Source organism: Nomascus leucogenys, chromosome 19, assembly GCF_006542625.1.
Source record: "Nomascus leucogenys isolate Asia chromosome 19, Asia_NLE_v1, whole genome shotgun sequence".
NCBI classification, from domain to species: Eukaryota; Metazoa; Chordata; class Mammalia; order Primates; family Hylobatidae; genus Nomascus; species Nomascus leucogenys.
The window spans coordinates 1,480,303-1,502,194 of NC_044399.1; the positions used below are offsets into that span (position 1 = coordinate 1,480,303).

Below are 21,892 nucleotides of genomic sequence, written 5' to 3' on the forward strand. Positions count from 1 at the left end.
TTCACGTTTTGTTGGCGGCCTGTGGAAAGGGCATGGTTCTCTGCTGTTGCTGGGTGAGGCTGCCGGCCTCCGAGGGGAGGGATGGATCCTAAGGAAGGCCGGGCTCCCACCGCATTCGGCCAGAAAACAAAGCCGTGGTGGAAGCTGGGGACAGTTGTTGAGCCCTAAGTATTGATGGCCATGACTTACCTTCGATTATCTCTCTTCTGGGCTCTAAGACGGAATTCTCAATCTCCTGATTCCATCACCGGCCCCTCCCTCTTCTTTCCTTCTCTGATTAATTTCCCGCCTTTATCCAGCCATGCACACACACACCCCTCTGTTTGTGGGTAATACTGGTCCTTCTTTATTTCCTTATCATACCTTTTGCTCAACGAAGATTTGAAGAACCTGGAAGGACACGAACAATGCTCTAGAAAGAAAAAACCCATTTAATTAAAAAGCAAGAAGAGGACAAAAAGAAATTAGGATGTGAGGATGGGGTCAGAGACCAGATGGGAAGTCCAGCACGCCCCACATTTGGCCTCACACAGGGGAGGCCTCATTAGGACCAACGGTGAGGCTTCCCCTTAGGCCACTCTATTTGATACTGGAAGTCAGGGTGCTTGGGAGCTGCCATGTGCCTGTTTTATTATTATACAAGGGGGTCTATGCCAACCACATTCATTAGGATGGGATGTTTTCCGCTTGACCCAGTGTCTGAACAGTGACTGATAACTTGTGTGTGTCATAGTAAGTAAAATACAAAGGATGAAAGCCCGATTATCTTCATATACTTAAATTGCTTCTCCCTTAAGACCCTGAGCTCTGCCTCATTACCCAGCTGTGTTGTGTAAACCAGTAAGTATCTGAGACAGGTCTCAACCAATTCAGAAGTTTATTTTGCTAAGGCCGAGGACTAAACTCTGATCTTTTTATCTTGCCCAAATCCCTATTGAAGGGGTCTGGGGAGTGATGCCCTGCCAACCATCAATTCTCATCAGATGGGTTTTATTCAACCTATATATCATGGCTTACTTTTCCAACCTGACTCTGGCATAACATTACAAGACAAGGAAGAAAATCAAAATATTTTACCCCAAAACATGTTTCTTTGCCATATTTTGAAATGGCCCTGCAAAGCTGTTCTTTGTAGGGGGAAAATTTGCATCTGTAAAGAATCTCTGTTAACATAACTGGATCTTTTTCTTCCAGGCCCTCTCAATCCTGAAGAGATTAACTAAGATCCGAATAGGAAGGCCGGGCACAGTGGCTCACGCGCTAATCTCAGCACTTTGGGAGGCTGAGGTGGGAGGATCACAAGGTCAGGAGTTCACGATCAGTCTGGCCAACATGGTGACACCCCGTCTCTACTAAAAATACAAAAAATTAGCCGATGTGATGGTGTGCGCCTGTAATCCCAGCTACTCGGGAGGCTGAGGCAGGATAATTGTGTGAACCCAGAAGGCGGAGGCTGCAGTGAGCCGAGATTGTGCCATTGCACTCCAGCCTGGGCAATAGTGTGAGGCTCCGTCTCAAAAAAAAAGAATAAAAAAAAAAAAAAAATCTGATAGGAAACATTAGTCATCTATTGTCTCTAAGGGGAGCCACTATAAGACTTCAAAAGAACTTTGGTTTCCACAATCTTTATCTTAACTTGAACATTCCCTTTCTATCAATCCCAGCCAGGTCTTTAGACAAACTCAACCAATTGTCAATCAGAAAATGTTTAAATTCACCAATAGCCTGGAAGCCCCCACTTTGAGTTGTCCCACCTTTCTGGACCAAACCAAAGTATTTCTTAGATGTATTTGATTGATGTCTCATGCCTCCCTAAAATGTATAAAATCAATCTGTGCCCCGACCACCTTGGGCACGTGGTCTCAGCACACCCTGAGGGCTGTGTCATGGACCATGGCCACCCATATTCGGCTCAGGATAAATCTCTTCAAATATTTTACAGAGTCCAACTCTTTTTGTTGATAACTTGCCCCTTCATGCATTTGTAATTTTTTCTGGATTCTTCACCTACTTTATCATAATCCCCTTATTAAAAGGTTTTTATAGCCATTATTTTAAGAGCTCTCTAGTACTCCATAAAATTCATGGATCATGAATTGCTTCATCATTCCTCTGTAATAGGACTTTAGAGTTGCTTTTATTGATTTTGGTACATTTGTAATTGTTTTGGTATTTCTGGTATAGACTGAGATTGAGGCAAAATATAAATTTTCTAAGATTTTTGAAAATATTGTTAAATTGCTTTCTAAAATATTTACACCAATTCTCAGGCATACTGTCCCTATGGAAAAATAGCTTTTAATAATCCTAACAGACAGACCTGAGTCACCACATCATTAACTTGGCTTGTTCCTGAAGACAGCCTTTGACAGAGCTTCTTCCACCGTGTGCGTCTAGAGAGACAGAGATGCAGGGTCGTAGAAGTGAGAGCCGCCCCTCTCTTCTGTCAGCTCTGAGGACTCTACCAAGGACTGGAGGGGGGCTCACTGCAATCACCAGTGCTTCCAGGAAGCAGTGCTGTCACAAATGAGCCATCAGAACACACTGGCTTATAAGAAGTGCCCAGAGGACCTTGAATCATGAAGCAGCTGAAGACACCACTGGGAATAAATTATGAAATTTAACTAAGGTTATCAGAGTCCCTTTCTCAAATTTTATATTTTGGGTGATTGTGTCTATGAGAGGAGGGTATTTTTGGAATTTTAAACCATGACATTTACGAATATAGGTGATGTGATAGTGGGTAATTCATTGTTAAATTATATTTGAAGGGCAATTTAAGTTTTTTGGGTGACTTGCTGCTGGGATCCTTGCCAACAGCATGGAAGTTAAGAAGGCATCATCTTTCAACACCCAGGTAACCAACGATGGGCTGCCTGTCCTTCTGCTCCCCTGATGTGAAACTGGAGAAGGACATGTCTCCCAGTTAACCTGAATCAGTCAGGAGGTGGCAGCCAGTTTGGGACATTTTGTAAAACAATGGCCCTGGGCAGTTGAAAACTGTCTGTGTTCTGGGAGACAGGCAGGCCGAGAAACTGCTCAGTAATAAGGAGGTGACAGGGACAGGGACGGACCAGCTGGGAGCAGTGCGCCTCCTTGACTGGATTCCAGAAGAAGAAAGGCTCTACAAAGGACGTGACTGCCCTGCCTGGGTGCGCTGAGATGCTGACGCATGCACAATGGCAACGCCCCCAAGTGTGGTGGCTGCAGGGCTGCTGGTGGAGAATTCCCTGCCCAGGGGAGCCCTGTGCCGGGAGGCGCCATGTCCTCCGTCCAGGCTCGCTCTCAGACGGCCTAGCCCAGAGAGGGGCAGGAGCGACAGCAAATGGGAAAAGGACGGCCCAGTGGGGATGCCGAGACAGTCACATAGTTTTCTAACAGTCATTGACTTCTATATGCCTCGGAGTTGAGAATCAAACTGGCAAAAATGTTAAAAGCAACTAAGTTGGAGTGAAAGTCTTCGAGGGGATCCCACGGGGCCCCAGACAGCATTTCCCAGACTCAAGTGAAGACGCAGACCCGGGTTAGAGATCCTTCGTGCTACAAATGTGGCAACACCTTTTTTATTTAGAGTAAGATGTGTTAACATCCAGCATGACAAAATTTGTACAAAGTTCACAATTTAAAAATGAAGTATCACAGCAACTTGTGATTCCACACATTTATAGCAAAATTAAAGTGTCAACAAACCCATGCCGTGTAGTACAAAAATAAATCAAACTTCAGTTCCACAGAGAGCACAATAAATAGTTTATACAAAATTCTGTCTTAATAAATGATTACTTAAATTAACTTAGAAATGAATATGAACAATAAGTTATAATAAACTCTGATGACTCACAATAATTCCATATGAAAGGTCAGCATTCTAATATGTGACACTTTTGTGATCCCTATATAATAGTCACAGATAACTTTTGATTGGATATTATGTACCAACGTTAGATGAGCAGCAGGTTTGTGCTTAAAATCCCTTTCCATTGTACATAGGTGATAACAATAAGAATCCAAAACTGATACTATCTAGTACTCTACTAAAAGCATTACTATATTGGCAAAGAAGCTGCAGACACAACGCGGTGGGGAAATGCATATGCTGTTATGAACAATGGGGGCCCTAAAGGCGGCTGGGGCCCTGGGCCACACGGACGGCCTCAGGTGACTGCAAGCACCTTGCTTCAGCTCTCAAAACGCATTCTGAGCATGGCAGCTGCAACCAATAGCACAACAGAAAGGGGGCGCTGTACAGGGAAGGTTCCGCAGAGCCCCGAAGTAATTACATCATCTTTTTCCCAGCTAGTTATTAAAGTCCTTGTGGACAACTGTAAGCTTTTGTACAGTGAACAGTATAAAGTGCCGCTGGGATATACATATATTTATACATATATATATATACCGAGGTTGAGTATTGTATCAGAATATTTGTCGTGAGATCCCTGTAGTCTCCCTTCGCAACATTATTGATCAGCCGTGAGGGCTCCTCTATAATCCATCCAGGTTCAGTGTCACAAGGCTACTGACACGAGGAATTGCACACCTCCGTACGGATATATAGAACAAGGTAAGTGCAAATAGTCGACTGGCACATTGTGGGGACAATGACCCTGTAAGTCCTGTTCTGCTAAAAATATTTTTTTTTTATTTTTACAAAACCCATCTTTTTTTTATTTCATAACAAAAATTTAAAGTACGTCCGTACTTCCTGCATAACATCAAGACATGGAAGGAAGAGATGCTATTAAATGGAAATCAAGTCAACATCAGAAAACACAACACATCGTCAAAGGACTACTGAGAAGGGGGAACGCAGCGCTCAAAAGTGGTCTTATGCATACATATAGTGCAGTCATTTGGAGTAAAACAATCAAATCTGGAAGGTATAAACAAGTCTAAGATGATCTAGTTTAAAGCAAAAAAGTGCTGAAGTATATTTAGTTACTTTTAAAATCTGATTGCATTCATTCTTAGAATAGTCACAAGAAATCAAACAACAAGGCTCTGCAAATGCTCTATGGTCAACTGGTCTCCAACCAAGTGTAGAACAGAAACGTCGTGTAAGAGTCCTCTGAATAGGACCAAATGCTTATTCAGAGTCAAAGTCGGGCGGGGGGAGTAGGAGAGAAACTTTACCGAGCTGCCTTCCCACCAGATCCAGCAGAAAACTCGGTCCGGTAACTAGAAGACTCACAAATCATTTGCCTTTATCCCTCAAATGTAAAATAAGAAGATTCATAACAATAATAGGAATAATCATAATTTTTTAAAGTGAAAAGGGGAAATAAATGTTCTTAAATTATCGTTTAGCTTAAATCGAAAACACACAAATTCTGTTGATAAACTACATTGCAATAACAGACAGTTCAGAGGGGCACGAAACTCTAGGGGAGATACAAGAAGGTCGTTCCAAAGTTTATTGAGAATGGAAAAGGAAATCTTCACGTGGTCCACCTCTGATAAGATCCTGTCTGAACTGGAGTTTCCACAGTCACACCATGTAATGCTTAGGAGTTAATTTAAAAGTGCTGTTTAAGCTGCTTTGAATCTTCTGCCAAGTTTCCATGGCTTGATGTTGTCTTACAATAAATTACTTATTTCATTTCTTACAGTTAATCCATATGCCATTTCCTTGGAATGCAAAAAACCTCATTTATTGCCCCCACCATACACCATCCTCCTAAAACAAACAAACAAAAAAGTCACATAATATTTCCAAGCATTGTTCAAAAATAAAGCATTTTTGCAACCAATTCTTGCTATGAAACAATATGCACACAAAATGTATTTCTTAAATTCCATAAAGTCCTCCAACATGAGGCAAATGATAATGTCTAAAAAGCGGCTGGTCGGCCACAACATGGTCATTCAAAGCTGTGGGTTTGTGTGTGTGTGTGTGTTTGTGTGTCCATTTCAGTTCAAAATACTAAAACATTTAATCACTAAAGCATTAAAAAGAATTTACACTCTATTTATTTGATCAGCTTACCTCTTCAGAAATAGATATACCCCCAAATGTGCATACATCAGCAGCTATAAACATTACATGGCAGAACACTATGTCAGCTTACATGGAAACGTACAAAATGTGGGTGTATTCAAAAACTATTCTGCAGGTACTATCTTTAAAGCAAGACATAAAATCATTATGAAGTCTTGTAAGCATAACACTGTTTCAAACAGAAATAAATATAGAACACTTTCTGGTAAGTTACAGCAGCAAAAAACAAGAGGCATCCTTTTTAAGCAAGAGTTTCATCACTACAGCAGCTGTTCAGACCTGAATTCCTCTCACAGCCTGCTTTATATTTTCCAGTAGGGCTTTATTTTCTGGACTCTGATAACGATCTTGATTTGTATACATTTCCGTCAAAGTAGTCACGTAAGCATCAAAATTTTGTTCATTGATTGGATCCTACGAGATATTAAATAGTAGTTCATATACAACTTTTATTTTCTTAATAGTATATTTACAAAAGCATAAAATAGTATCATAGCATAGTGCCCCTGGTTTTATACTATTTCAAAGGCCGGCTCAGAGCACACTTAAGTTTCTGGGGTCAGCCCCGCCCATGTTTCTAGCAGTTAATGGTATGGTTTCGGGGTAGTAACCACAAACATTTGCCAAAGGCTGAAGAACCATGAAAATAACAATAAAAACGGCATCTACTTTAGGCTGTGCGCTGTGGAGGGCTCCACATTGCTGCCTTGCGTGCTCAGTCACTTACCATGTGCGGCAGCTGGATGTTAGCCAGGCTGTGGATCAGAGACTGGCTCAGGTTCGCCAGCTCGTGGAGGAGAGACTCGTTCTGCTGCTCAATCACTTTGTTTTCCTCCTCGATGGTCTTCAGGTTGCTCTCCATCGTGGTAATCTGAAATGCACAAGTGTGCTTGACATGTAACACCAGGAGGACCCAGGAGCGTGTGGTTCTTGCCGGGGGCCATGGTCTACTGGGTGCGAAAAAGGGGTCTCTCGCTGAAGGAGAAAGGCTTGGGGCCGGGTGCCGTGGCTCATGCCTGGAATCCCAGCATTTTGGGAGGCCAAGACAGGCAGATCACTTGAGGTCAGGAATTCAAGATCAGCCTGGCCAACATGGTTAAACCCCGTCTCTACTAAAAATACAAAAATTAGCCGGATGTGGTGGCGGGCGCCTGTAATCCCAGCTACTCGGGAGACTGAGACATGAGAATAGCTTGAACCCGACAGGTGGAGGTTGCAGTGAGCTGAGATCACACCATTGCACTCCAGCCTGGGTGACAGAGCAAGATTCCGTCTCACAAAAAAAAAAAAGAAAAGAAAAGAAAAGAAAAAGGCTTCAGGTGAGAGCTTGTCATTTAAGGACCTGCTGCCTATGCTTTGGATTCATTGCACTTGACAACTGGGGAACTGAGACTGTTTCCTCGCACGATCCTGTTCTCTCAGCCGGCCTGATGGGACTGCAGTGTGTAGGGGCTTAGTGTGCTACTGACTTGACGCGAATACTTCTCCTTTCTCGCCTGAATAAAATTCTGCCACAGCTAAGTCCTCCAATGCTCATTTCTGTGTGGGGGGGTCACTGTTTCTTCAGATGGCACCAGGCTGGCACTGTGCCCACAGGGTGATCTTCCTGCATTTCTCTAAGGAAAAAGGCCCACCACGGACCCTTCCTCGCATATTCCAGAGATAATTTAAGTATCACCAAGGTCAAGGGGCTTGAGTTCAGGGCCTCTGCCTATAACCACACAGGACGAGCTTCACACACAGCAGGCGGGGAGCTGCCCTGCCCATGGGGTGTCTGCCTCAGGCACCCAGGGGTGCCTCTGCCCTGCGTGATCTGGGGCTTCTCCCTGGAAGACCGAGCCGACCCGCAGAGTCCAGGGCTGGCTTGCCTGGCCTGCCCGCTCCTCTCCTTCCCTGACGTGTCATTCCCAAGTCCTCTCACGAGAGTCTCTCCTCCTCTCCCTCTCGGCCCTGCCTTCTCCTATGTTCTGGCCCTCCCTTGGCTGTACTGGGTCAAGTCCCAGGTTCTCCCAGTCACCGGCCTCAGGCCCAAGCCCCGTTAGAAAACTGGAGCCCCTCGGAGGCGCCCTACAGGATGAAGTGGGGAGGGTGGGCCTTCTCCTTGGAAGGAATCGCAGCCCCCACCATTCCCGCAGGGACAGGTCCCTGTGGAGAGCCCACCAAAATCATAATGTTCCCCTCCCAGCCGCCCCCTTGCAGGCTCAGGAGTGGGTGCCTGCCCTCCCATGACTCCTGGGTGGGCCCCGAAGGGCTGCGTGCCTGGTGCTTGTCTTCCAGAGCGTTCTGTAGCCCTTCCTGGGCGACCCTGAGCAGGAGGCTCCTGCCCTTTGCATCTGGTGGCTTTCCTAGACGGCGGCTGCTCCAGGCCCCTCGGCCCCTCCTGTCTGTGCTCAGGGAACCCTGCAGAGGCCTCCCCATCACTGGCCCTCAGCAGGCGCTCCTGGATGAGCCCAGCCCAGCTCGCCTCTGGTTGAGTGTCTCAGAGGTGCTTCTGGCTATTCCACTATCCTAGCTAGGCAAAGTGTGGGCTCTTTTTCTGGAAAATGGGAATAATGCTCCTTGCATTATGAACTCACACTGAGATGTGCAGTGTGTTTGCAGTGAGAAGACATTTGTTATTCCTGGGGCCTCTGATCTGGTCTTAGGGGCCCAGAGTAAACGGAAGTCCAACTGCTCCCCCGGCTTAGCAGAGAAGCAGCCTGTGGGGTGACCAAGGCAGGGGTGGCACCCTGTCTCATTGTCCCCAGCAAAATTCTTGGGGACACATTTTAGATCCGTTCCTCCTTCAACTTATGTTCTCTGCTGGAAAGTCTAGCCCCTTCTGCAGAGGCGGAGACATCTTCCTGTGTTCAGGAATCTCTGTGAGACTCAGGAGTTAGGCCGTTCCTTCCCATGCTACCCGGGTCTGTGGCTGGGATGGGGGTGGGGGGGGTCCCATGCTTATAAATGCTTTGCTTTTCTCAAAATGGAACAAATCTCATTGTGTTGAATCCGCTTAGCTGTGGAACAAAATATGCAGTTTGAACAAACATGCCATCAAAGCCCTGGCCAAAATGATCATCTCCTGAACCAGGCTGCTTGGCGAGCCCCGTCCAGGGTCAGAAGGGATGTCTGGAGACCCAAAACCAGAACCGACGGGTATCTGCCAGGTCTTGCAGCCTCACCTCCCTCAAGCGCATCCCCCGTGGCCCCTGCATCTCCTGCATCTCCAGCCCACACACGCAGGGCCCCGGGCTTCTTGCATGTGAACACATTTGCTTGCCTGAGGCCTTCCTCCAGGGTGGCAAGAAGCTGAGTGTCTCGGTCACTGCTGCCCGTTACTATCCTAGCCAGACAAACTGTGGGCTCTTTTTCTGGAAAATGGGAGTAATGCTCCTTGCCCACAACATCAACTCACACTGAGATGTGAGGCATGTTTGCAGTGAGAAGACATTTGTTATTCCTGGGGCCTCTGACCCAGGCTTAGGGGCCCAGAGTAAAGGAGAGCTCCCTCAGAACGTCTTGGAGCTGGCCAGCACGCTGTGGCGGTCCTGGGAGACAGCACTGCTGAGAAAGGTGATGCAGGGGCTCCGCCCAGCCCCTCACACGCCAGGCCTCCTCCGAGGACGGGGCTGAACAGACTGGGGAGGGGCACAGAGGCCGGTGTCTCCCTTCCAAACACAACCCACAGCAGCCACGGTACGTGGTTCCTGGCACTCGGAAGGCGTCCCTGATCACAGGTGCTTACACGGGGAGGGGCCTGTGTCGGGAGTGGGTCTGGGGGCCTGGCTGGGAGCTGGGCCGGCCACCTCGGCCGTCGTCAGTGACGTGCGCTGACGAATCTAAGTCTGCATTTCCAGAAACATCGAGTCGCCTGTGGTAAAGCGGGGAGCCCTCTGACGAAGGTGGGTTCTGTTTCTGATTGTTTAAGAAACACCAAAGGTTTTTCAGGCTGCTAGGAAGCAGTGCATTCCTGGATCTTCCCAAGAAAGTTCCTGGGTCAGCAGCAGCCTGATGGCCAGTCTAGGCCCAAACCTGCGTTTTTACAGACTTGTCCACACCCTGTGTCCTTCCGGACCTCAGTTTCTTAGACTGCGCAGTCTCTGACCACACCTGGAGCAGAGAAAGGTCAAATCTAGCCCGGGGCCTGACATTGAAAGCTAAGACTGAGATAAGAATGGCGTTTGCATTTTTTAGTGGTAAGAAAAAAACAAAAATAAAAGAAAAACAGCATTTTGTAACATAAAAGAGCTATTAAATTCCGACTGCAGCACCACGTGACGCTGTGTTGAAACAGGGTCACACTCACACGTGTTGTGAGGCTGTCGCACTGCAACACAGCTGCGTGGTCCAGAAGCCTAATATATTTGCCATCTGGTCCTTTAGAGAAAATGTTTGCCAATCCCTGGACTAGACTAAGTACCTTGATGGCGTGATGTGTTTAGAAAACATTTCCGGAAGAAGTGTAAAATGGGTGGGAATCCCAAGGCGTTAGCAGTGGGGTGGTGGAAGGGCATAACCCCAAGGAAAGTGTCCCTGTGCAGGGAGGATCGCCTCCTGCCCATGCCCCTGCTGACCAGGGAGGCTGCATCACAGAGAGGCTTAGCCGCAGGGAGAACAGCCATCATCTGAAAGTGGTGCAGGCTGCGGGATTAACTGACCTGTCAATCAGAAGGAGTCAAGCTGCACAGGGCTGTTCACACTGGTCCATCTGGGCCCTCGCACCAGGAGCTGGGAGGTTTCTTGTGAATAGCCTGGCCTGAAAACACGAGCTCCCTTTTATACTCAAATACCCCCCCCCCCACCTCCCTGACAAATGCCCGCTGTTTGGGCCACGGGGGGCAGCATCCCAGCCTCCCAGCAGGCTCCGAGCCAGCCTCCTTCTGCTCCTGCTGTTTGCTGTGCCGGGAGTGACCCTTTCCCTCCTCCACCTCCCGTGTTTGCAGGACTCCCACCGTCTCTCCCCGGGCTCCTCGCTCCAGGCCTCCACGGTGGGGTCTTGAACTCAGCCTCTCAGCACTCATGTGGTTCACACAAATGCCGCTTGCCCGGGCCACGCCCAGCACTTGAGTCCCTGCTCTCTCTTCCTCAGCGGCAGTTTTTGTTTCCGGATTCTGATAACAAGCAACTTCCGGGTGTCCCCTGGGGCGGAGGGCAAGATTTTCTTGTCTCTGCTCCGGGCTCTGGTGTGAACTGAGTTGAATCGGATGAGATGTGTCTGGGGAATCTTGGAGTCCAGAACCAAGGCTTGGGTGTGCCCAGCCTGGGTGCCTCAGCCCTTGAAGCTGAGGCCACACTGAATCCAGTTGAATGGGGTTGGGGAAACAGCAGACCCCACAGGCACCTCGACCGTTCTGCTGGTGCTGGGCCACCCCAGGAGGAAGCCTGCGTTAGAGACTGGGAAGGGACCAGTGTTGAGACTTTTTTTTTTTTTTCCTGCCCATGGCGCGATCTCGGCTCACTGCAAGCTCCGCCTCCCGGGTTCACGCCATTCTCCTGCCTCAGCCTCCTGAGTAGCTGGGACTACAGGCACCCGCCACCACGCCTGGCTTTTTTGTATTTTTAGTAGAGATGGGGTTTCACCATGTTAGCCAGGATGGTCTCGATCTCCTGACCTCGTGATCCGCCCGCCTCGGCCTCCCAAAGTGCTGGGATTACAGGCGTGAGCCACTGCGCCTGGCCAGGTGTCGGGACTTCTGATTGCGTTTGTGTGAGGTGAAGACCCCGAGGCAGACTCTTCTTTTCAAGCTGCCAAGCATAAGAATGGATTTTTCAGCCACACAGGAACTGTGTTGGTCGCATTAATTGGACCCCAAACAGTGTTTAAACACATTCCAAATTGGAAAACTCATCTTCTCAATTAAATAAAATTGCGTTTGTCCTAATTTGAATTCTTACAACTGAACAGTGAAAAATACCTTTCCAAGTTTTAGTAAGAATATTCCTGGGCTTGAGATGTAACACGCAACCCCTTCCACAGAGAGTGGCAGGGGCGGCCTTCCCTGCATCCGGCACAGGCGCGGCGGTCTCCCCCGCCATCTGGCACAGGCACGGCCGTCTCTCCCCATCCGGCACAGGCGCGGCGGTCTCCCCCTTATCCGGCACAGGCGCGGCGGTCTCCCCCTTACCCGGCACAGGTGCAGCTGTCTCCCTCCATCTGGCACAGGCGTGGCGATCTTCCCCATCCGGCACAGGCGCGGCGGTCTCCCTCCATTCAGCACAGGCGCGGCGGTCTCCCCCTTACCCGGCACAGGTGCAGCTGTCTCCCTCCATCTGGCACAGGCGTGGCGATCTTCCCCATCCGGCACAGGCGCGGCGGTCTCCCTCCATTCAGCACAGGCGCGGCGGTCTCCCCCTTACCCGGCACAGGTGCAGCTGTCTCCCTCCATCTGGCACAGGCGTGGCGATCTTCCCCATCCGGCACAGGCGCGGCGGTCTCCCTCCATTCAGCACAGGCGCGGCGGTCTCCCCCTTACCCGGCACAGGTGCAGCTGTCTCCCTCCATCTGGCACAGGCGTGGCGATCTTCCCCATCCGGCACAGGCGCGGCGGTCTCCCTCCATTCAGCACAGGCGCGGCGGTCTCCCCCTTATCCGGCACAGGCGTGGCGGTCTCCCCCTTATCCGGCACAGGCGCAGCAGTCTCCCCCTTATCCCGCACAGGCACGGCTGTCTCCCTCCATCCGGCACAGGCGTGGCGATCTTCCCCATCCGGCACAGGTGTGAAATTTAAAGGCTTGGATGGAGTTTCCTTTTTCCTTCTCTTGGATTTGTTCTTTACCAGATTTAAATCTGGACCCCTCCCTATGCAGGACCCTCATCACTGGGCTGCAGGCCTGAGCACTGACTCTACAGTTCTTCCCTCCGCTCCCATTCCAGAGAGAACATCGGGCCGTGGGCATCCACTTCTCAGCTATCTCATGGCTTGGGCTTGGGACAGGCCTGCAGCCCTGTGTCATCTCTGGCTTGGGCTCCGTGCACAGGCCTGCATCCGCGTGTCAGTGTCTCTTGAACATGTCATGGGGCACTGGGAGAAGTCTGCCTTTCTCTTGGGTCAGAGTGGACAAGAAAACACGGGGTCTGGGCCAGTTCCCCTTCCTGGCCATGCTCCCTGAGGGTGTGCGGGCCTGAGAGGCACGGGAAAGTCAGGACCTTCTAAAGGAAAATGCAAGCGGCATGAAGGCTGCTGCAGGGAGGCCGAGACCATCAGGCAGGGCCGCTTTCTGCCCTGGAGAGCTGGCCTGCCCCACGTTTCCCCTCCATATTCCCCGGGCAGTGGCCGAGGCACAGGCAGCAAGGGGGGCTCCTGGCTGTGAGCGCACATTGTTTTCTGGTAAGTTTTGACCCAGGTCTAACCCGTTTAAGGAACATCAGGCTCTAAGCTGCCTGTGTCAGCAGCTGCCTGTCTCTGAGCTCAGGCCTGGTGCTCACAGAACAACTTTGGGGCTGGAGCTCATCATCCGACCCTGAGAGCTGCAGAGCTGGGGGACTCCGGCTCAGTGCATTCCCATCCCTTCTAGAATAGAGGAAGGTCCATGCCTGGGCACATCTGGGAAGTCACCTCTCTCATCGGCCGAGTCAGTGAGAATAAATGTGAAGTCTTCACATTCATTTCTGACATCAGGTCCAAATAGATGCTGTTAGGAGCAACTACTCATCTCAGAGATAAAGAAAGGCACAAAGGAGCCAGTGAGAACAGACACAGACCTGAGTGCTTCCTGAGGGGGAGGCCACACCCGTGCAGGTGCAGACAGTGCCCGGGGTTCCTACTCTAAGCAGCCTGTGTAGGCACATGCGTTGTTCTCTAGGGCTCAGAGCCAGGCGGCATGACCTCTAAGCCTACTCAGCCCTCTGCTGAGCCCCAGCCCCAGTACTTCATCCACAGCTGGCGTCAGAGCTGCCATCCATCCCTCATGGACAGCCACGGAGCAGCAGGCCTTCACTGTGGAGGGAGGGGTTTCGGGAAGTGGGAAGAACCCCCTTCCTGAACGGCATCCTATTGGAATTGGGTTGCCCCAGTAGGTCATGGACTCAATATCCTGTACAGACAAGGACATTCTGCCTCATCAGAGAGTGCCCTGAAAGGTGCCATTCAAAGGAGGAAATAAATTAAGATTTTCAGGCTTGTCACCCTCAAAAACAGAATACAACTTGATATGGTTTGGCTCTGTGTCCCCACCCAAATCTCACCTCGAATTATAATCCCTATAATTCCCACCTGTGAAGGGCAGGACCAGGTGGAGGTAATTAAATCATGGGGGCATTCCCCCATGCTGTCCTGGTGATAGTGGGTGACTCTCACGAGATCTGATGGTTTTATGAGCGTCCGGCATTTCCTCTGCTTGCACTTCTCCTTCCTGCCACCTTGTGAAGAAGGTGCCTTGCTTCCTCTTTACCTTCTGCCATGATTGTAAATTTCCTGAGGCCTCCCCAGCCATGCAGAACTGTGAGTCCATTAAACCCATTTCCTTTATAAACTGCCCAGTCTCAGGTATTTATTAGCAGTGTGAGAACAGAGTAATACTCAAGGGTGAATTTTTGATCTGTCCCAATTAAACACTCTTTGCTGACTTGGTCACCTCCTACTCTCTCCCAGAACCAGCAGCTCGTGAGTGCTCTGGCACCCGTGGAGTCTCCTGTACAGTCCAAGATGCCGCCTCCATGGCTGGTCCTGGGGTGAGGAATGCCGCAGGCTGTTACTCCATTCCCCAAGCCCAACGTTCAGGTAAGTCTTAAGTGAAACTCCAACCTTTGTTGGGCAAGCCCCGGCCAGGCCAATGTGAGACTCTGGGAAGGCCTGAACACAGCCCCTGGGGCTACCAGGTGGGTGAGATCAAGGCAGTGATGCCCTCTGGGGAAGTAGGTTGGCATCAAAACGCCTGGGCAGCAGCCACATGGCCTGGTGGGGAGTTCCCACCCTTGGCCTCATCCTTGGTACCCACAGGGGGCCTGGAAATCCCTTTCGGTTGCTTGGTGAGGCCCCAGCCCCAGAGGCTGTCTCCATCCTTGGGAAAGCTGTGTCCAGCAGGGAGAAACCCCCTGTTGAGCAGAGCCCTTGACCACACCCGGCTGACCATGGGAAAGGCCCTCAACCTTCCCCAGCCTCAACCTCTTCATTTACAGAGAGGGGATAATAAGGGAGCCCCTCGGAGTTTGTTAGGAGGACAGCACCATCACGTAGGTGGCTGGCGGTGACACCATCCTCATCTCCATCCAGTTCTCGGGGCTCATTCCCAGCCAACCGAGCAACCTTCACGGAGGCTGGTCAGCATCCCCCGAGAGCCTCATCACGCCGTGGCCTGCTGGGGAGGGGTCGGAATGGAGACCTCATTTCTAAGAGGACAGGACACCTCCGCTCACCCTGTGGGCAATGTGAGGGTTGGGTGGTCGGCAAATAAATTCCACTCCCAGACGGTACTTTGGCGGGACCCTAACACAGCAAGGTGGGGGATGCCAGGCACATAGGCAGACAGGGTCCAGCCTGGCCTCTGTGGCCTCGGCTTGGCTGAGGAAGCTGCCTCTCCGTCTTAGAAGCTGTATGTTTAAGATGAGGCTGAGGACGTTTACCCTGTGGGCTGCTTGTGGGCATGGAGGGGGTTAGGTGACCACAGCTGCTCTGACAGCTGCCACTGCTCTCTCTCCTCAACCCCAGGATCTGCAGCCGCAAGTCACTGGGGCCGCTTCCCCAAACCCCAGACACCCAGGAGTCCTATGTGGCACGCACTCCTTGTTTTAAATTCTGGGAACATCGGCTGTCGCTATACATTTAATATAGTGATTAAATAACAGGAGGACCTGAAGTATCTTGGAAGGAAAACTTTCACTGTTTGCAGGTGATCCTCTGAAAATGCCTATTCACAAATGCACTTCATTAAAAAACACAAACACACATGCAGACTGAAAACGAGAGAACCACGGCCCCTGCTACAGCGAACACTGCCACGGAACGGTGTCCGCGGAAGACCAATATCATAAGGTGGAAAAAGAAAGGAAATAAAAGAGCAAATAAAGAGGAAATGGCAGTTCTCCTAAAAGCCGATTTCATGCCACATATCTCTGGTATAACGGCGTGTGTTAGAGCTAAAATTGAGGGCTTCAAAAACTGTTACCTGAGTTCTGAGTTTAATCATATCGGCTTCCATCTGGGAATTGGATTCATTTAGCTCCTTGATTTCTTCATCTAACTGTTTGATTTCTTCATCATTTTCTATACCTGTAATAATGAATATTAGTATGTTAAAACTATTATATACAAAAATATTAGAGTCAGAATTTTGGGAGCTTTCTTTGTTCCTTTTATATTCGTAATTGAATTTGCTTGGAAAATAGACTCTTGAATTAGAAAGGAAAAAATCATCACAATCTCTGTGTCTTCTATTCCCTACCACTGCCCCTTCCCCACCTAAGTCCCCCCACACAAAGAAACAAACAATTGAGACACACAGAAGACTCCCAGGCACTTTGAGGGTCGAGCTCCCAGGGACAGTTAACCTGGGTCTTAGATGTATCCCTGGGACACGAGGCAGAGACCAGCTGGTCCTGAGTGCTGATTTGCTGAGCCTGGCCTATTTTCTCCTGCTTTTGTTCTCTCTCTCAACTCGCTCTCTGCATCAGTCATTCTGCAAACACCCCAGACTTGGAGCCAGGCTCTGCAGGCACATTCACCAACAAGGCCAGGTCCTCCCTGCCCTCACTCAGTTTAGGTTCTGGGTCGGAAAATGGGCAACAGATGTGTAACCACAAATGCAGTCCAGCCAATGCTGAGGATGACCTCACCTTATCCACCAACAGGAAGCTGTGGGAAGTGGGAGAGGGACGTGGGGGCTGGCTGGAGGGAGATGGCCACAAAAGGGCTCTCTGGATATTTGACATTTAGCAAAGAAAAAATCTCATTCTGAATGATTAAAAAGTATGTATTAACTAACAGAATTCTCAATTTGTAAACTCTGCCAGAATGATGACCTCGGCCAGGTGTGTACCTGACCATCTGAGTGTCCCTGGTGGGTGACTGCTGCCCTGCCGAGGTCCACGGGGCACATGGATCGGTCCTGGCACAGCTGGGCACAGGGCCCAGATGCCCGTATTTACAAAGGCCATTCTGGACACCTGCTTCCCTGGCCGGCTGTGTCTGGTTACTGGCAACATTACACTGCCAACGCCAAAGAGATGGAGATCCCTCTCTATTTGTGGCCTCTTGACCTCACACAGTTGGGTGTACACAGAAGGAGAGCAGGAGTTTGGCAAACACAATCGCCCTAGAAAATTCAGGATTTGAGATTGCTGTTCTCATTGGTCACACAGCACCATAATGAATCTTTACTCAAAACTAATGGAAAATGTATCCAGGCCTCCTAGGAGGCTCCCAGTGGGTACATGCTGTTTTCAAGCTTTGCAGACAGAAGGGCAGAAGGGGTACAATCAACCAGAGGCCTGAGAGCACCCCAAAAACCCTGCTGACATCAGCAGAACAGAGGTGGAGGCTCCTCTCTACCAAGACATTAGAAAGATGAGAGTAAGAGAAAGTGACGGATCAGTGGGATTGGGCCTTAGATGCTGCTTTTAGTGAAACGAAAAAAAAAAGTTATACCCTCAAGATAAAAATACCCAATGCAAAAAATCCCAATTCATAAAGCAACTAAATTATGAACGAATGTATCATTTCGGAAGCATTCTCCACAAGCTTCTGTTAAACTGCAAGCATCCAAATGCCTTTAGAACACCTCCATGTGAAGGAGGCCCTCAGAACACTGGACCTGGTGACGCTTCGACACTCTACAGCCATCACGGGCAAATTTCTCAAGCACGTTCCTAGGAATCCCATCTCGCAGAGGCCTTTCAATATATTTCTATCAAAAACCTTGGACTGGGATGTTTAGTTTGAAGAATTCATGATAAATGTCAAACTAAGTGGCCTATCAGGCTTTGTTATCTAATTGATCTGCCAGATCAGGTCAACTGTTCTGACAGAAGTCAGTGCCATTTTAAATCCAAATAAAAGTCTTGATACGGGTCCCATGACAACCTTTCATCTCTAATTTTGTTCTGGGAGCGATGGATGGGTGGATATCACTTCCGTAGCTCTGCTCTGTCCTGGGGGACCACCCTCAGGCCCAAGTGGTCACCAACAGCCCTTTGTGGGAGCCTGGAAACGTCTCAGTCCTGGGGCTGCCCACTGCGGCTCCGTGCAGCACACCGTTCCTTTGTAAGGGGGAGGAGGGAGACAGGGAAACGGTGCCAGGAAGAACCGGCAGCTCACAGAGGCATTCCCGGCCATGAGATTCTGGAGGACGAGGGAATGTGGAAGAGGTGGGCCTGCAAACTGATTCTGTAGGGCTGTCCACAGCCACATCCCTGGGATATCCTGCGATCCCCCAGGCACATGTGCCTCGGCGTGAAGCCCCCTCAGGGAGAGGAGAGCTCTGGGTTGGGTGGGAATTCTCCTTATCCCTGCAGCAGGGCAGTGACTGGCCCAGGAAGCAGTCCCTGGGGTTGCTGGGGCCTCCGAGCTGAGCCTCACTTTGTGGATGGTTAGGCTGGAACTAGGGTTTTTTTTTTGTTGTTGTTTGTTTGTTTTGAGATGGAGTTTGCTCTTGTTGCCCAGGCTGGAGTGCAATGGCATGACCTTGGCTCACTGCAACCTCCACCTCTCGGATTCAAACGATTCCTCTGTCTCAGCCTCCTGAATAGCTGGGATTATAGGTGCCTGTCACTACACCCGGCTAATTTTTGGTATTTTTAGTAGAGACGGGGTTTCACCATGTTGGCCAGGCTGGTCTTGAACTCCTGACCTCAGGTGATCTGCCCACCTCAGCCTCCCAAAGTGCTGGGATTACAGGTGTGAGCCACCGCGCCCAGCCGCAACTAGGGTTTTATAATACATTCCACCAGTTGGCCTGCAAGCTCTCAGGAGAAACTGCCTTTATAAAAAACTGGCCTGAGCAGGGAGGGCCCAGCCAAAAAGCAGCATCTCAGAGCCAGAAAATCCACCCACTGGACACCAAACCAAACAAGCAAAAAAATCCTACTCAAATTAGCATAGCGTGGTCCCAGAAGATTTTGATTTATTTCAGGATCCTGGTAGCTCTTGACAGACCAGCGTCCCATGGTGAACCCAGCCAGCGCTGGTCACTCTCACTAATGGCTTGGTGGAATTTCCAAGCCTCCTGGAATGTCCTTTTCCTTACAGCTGAAGTAGAAACGTGAGTTCCCACACTTTGGAGCTCTCAGGAATATTAAGCGAAATAAGTAGGTGAAGTTCCTGACAAAGTGCTTCATGTTTCTGGGGCTTGATGGAGGTTAGAGCTCCTTTCCCTAGCTTGCTTTCTGCTGTGATAGTAAAAGGAAAGAAAAAGCATTATCTTATTTCCTTCTCTCCTAAACACTGCCCCTGCCCCCACTACCTGCCAAAAAGCCACTGATTGTACAACTTCAGCCAAGGTGCCAAGGTGCTAAGAGGCATACAGTGGACTTCTGCAAGAGGGTTCTGAAGGAGACTCACTGACAGTCACGCTGGCTGCTCAGGCAGAGCTGAGTGCTAATGCGTGATGAGATCGCTCCACGGATAAAGAAAGTAAGGTGATCCTTGTCGGGGAGAGACATGAGAGTAGGCTCATCCCTAAACTTAAAAAAGAAAGAAAGAAAAATACTTTAGAGCCAGAAGGGAACCTCAAGGACATTTAGAATAGCTGCTTCCCTTTCAGACAAATGCTGAAGAGAAGGCGCTAAAATCCAGTGCCAGGGTCCTTCTTGGCCGAGTCAGTGCCTCACAGTGGATTCCGGTGGCTTTTCTGTCCCATACAGTGTCTGGGCCATGCACGGAGGGAAGCTGCTGAGCACTCTTGTTACACTGAAGGTATAAAAATGACCCCAGGAAAGGCTTTACACTCAGGATATGAAAGATGGTGGCTCACGCCTGTAATGCCAGCAATTTGGGAGGCTGAGGTGGGCAGATCACTTGAGCTCAGGAGTTCAAGAGCAACGTAGCAGCCGGGCTCACGCTTGTAATCCCAGCACTTTGGGAGGCCGAGGCGGGTGGATCACGAGATCAGGAGATCGAGACCACGGTGAAACCCCGTCTCTACTAAAAATACAAAAAATTAGCCGGGCGTGGTGGCGGGGGCCTGTAGTCCCAGCTACTCGGAGAGGCTGAGGCAGGAGAATGGCGTGAACCCGGGAGGCGGAGCTTGCAGTGAGCCGAGATCGCGCCACTGCACTCCAGCCTGGGTGACAGAGCGAGACTCTGTCTCAAAAAAAAAAAAAAAAAAAAAAAGCGGGGTCCTTACACTGGCTGCTTGGGACTGCATCCGCAGGGAGAGGTTGTGAGGGTGGGTCAGGGTATTCTGGAAGGCAGAAACTGACAGGAGCAGCCTGGGAGACAGGATGCCTCCAGGAGCCCCAGACTTTGAGGACCAATATCAGGAAGCTGAGGACCTTTCTGGTGAACAATGGGCCACATGTTGAGGAATAGTTTGTGCTGGCTGCTGGCAGAGGGAATCCTGCAGGTACACACATGTGGGACGTTCAGGCGTCTCTCATGCTGTCCTCAGGACCACCAACAACAGTCAGATGAGACCCCCATGGCTGTGGCCAGGGGCTTCCTGCCTGCATGCTTGGGAGCTGCTCAGGTGTGGCTCACTCTTGGTGGATTTGGGGAGGAGGTGCCCTTTGGTAAAGGTATAGCAGGAGGGTCTCAGGTTCTGCCCAGGGTCAGCTTTGTAGGATGGATCTGGGCGTCATAGGTCTGGGTGCCTTCAGCCCAGGGCATCCCCTGCTTTGTGGTGCTTGAAGAGCTTTGCAGGCTCCTTTTAGAAATACAAAATTAGGGGTGCATCCTGCAAGTGAGAGGTGAGAAGGGGAGGCTGGGCTTCTGCTGTGAAGGGGACCAGTCTGCTCAATGGCTACAGGTTACCGCTGATCTCATTATTCCCAGGGGCCATGTGTTATAAAGTTACCTGCACACAGGCTGAGAGCAGAACCACTTCTTCTGGAAACAAAGGACCAAGCTCCTGCCAGCCTCTGGTCCCATTTTTGTCAATTGATCAATAAAAAACCCTGTTAATATGGTTTGGCTCTGTCCCCACCCAAATCTCATCTTGAATTACAGTTCCCATAACCTCCACGTGTCGTGGGAGGGGCCTGGTGGGAGGTAATTGAATCATGGGGGTGGTTACCTCCATGCTGTTCCTGATACTGAGTTCTCACGAGGTCTGGAGGTTTTATTAGGGCTTTGCCCACTTCGCTCTGCACTCCTCTCTCCTGCCGCCACGTGAAGAAGGACATGTTTGCTTCCCTTTGCGCCATGATTGTAGGTTTCCTGAGACCTCCCCAGCCATGTGGAGCTGTGAGTTGATGAATCCTCTTTGCTTTATAAATTACCCAGTCTTGGGGATTTCTTCATAGCAGTATGAGAATGCACTAATACACCTGTTTTATGTGTGCTCCCATTTAAAGACAACTTATTTAATAGATACTGTGGATTCCTTAACATAGAACTCCCAGCCAACAGTCACAACCATGACTCCTATCTGAAGGGAGCTTGGCCAGCATGCATGTTTTCTTTGTGAGGCACATCACAGCCCCCTGCACTTAGGAACACCAGACACTTCAGCTGCTCTGCGAATGCACAGGAGTAACTACAAACGCATTGAGATCATTGCCTGTGTCTACAAATTAACTTCAGCAGGGAGGTGAACTCGCAAATAGAGTCCCCAGATCATGAGGGTGGACTGTGGATGTTTCTAAGGGCTTAAGTGGCTCTCCTCTCTCCTGCTCCTCCAGAGTCCCCCAGTTTTCCTCTGCAGAACTCTCTACACACTTGCGCTGGTTGGTGACAAGAGAGACTCTCAGAACAAAACAGATTTGCAGGTGGAATCAAGAAAATCAGGCACCAGACGTGCTGAGAGTGAGGGCGACAGGGGAGG

At 49.9% G+C, this 21,892-nt stretch overlaps 1 protein-coding gene across 21 annotated transcripts in view; it reads right to left on the bottom strand.

Moving 5' to 3' along the window:
- Positions 1–3,524: 3,524 nt before the first annotated feature.
- Positions 3,525–21,892, bottom strand: part of MYT1L (myelin transcription factor 1 like) — a 531,685-nt gene continuing 513,317 nt past the window's right edge. For 9 of the 21 annotated variants that reach the window (XM_030799632.1, XM_030799624.1, XM_030799627.1 and 6 more), the window contains 4 exons: positions 16,076–16,185; positions 6,723–6,866; positions 6,275–6,409; positions 3,525–5,674 (listed from right to left, as the gene is read on the bottom strand). In XM_030799632.1, coding sequence (XP_030655492.1) covers positions 5,648–5,674; positions 6,275–6,409; positions 6,723–6,866; positions 16,076–16,185 — 416 coding nt within the window. In that variant the 3' untranslated portion in view covers positions 3,525–5,647. Of the gene's footprint in view, positions 6,410–6,722; positions 6,867–16,075; positions 16,186–21,892 lie in introns of all 21 variants that reach the window. The other 12 variants (XM_030799637.1, XM_012497778.2, XM_030799635.1 and 9 more) reach the window with 4 other exon arrangements.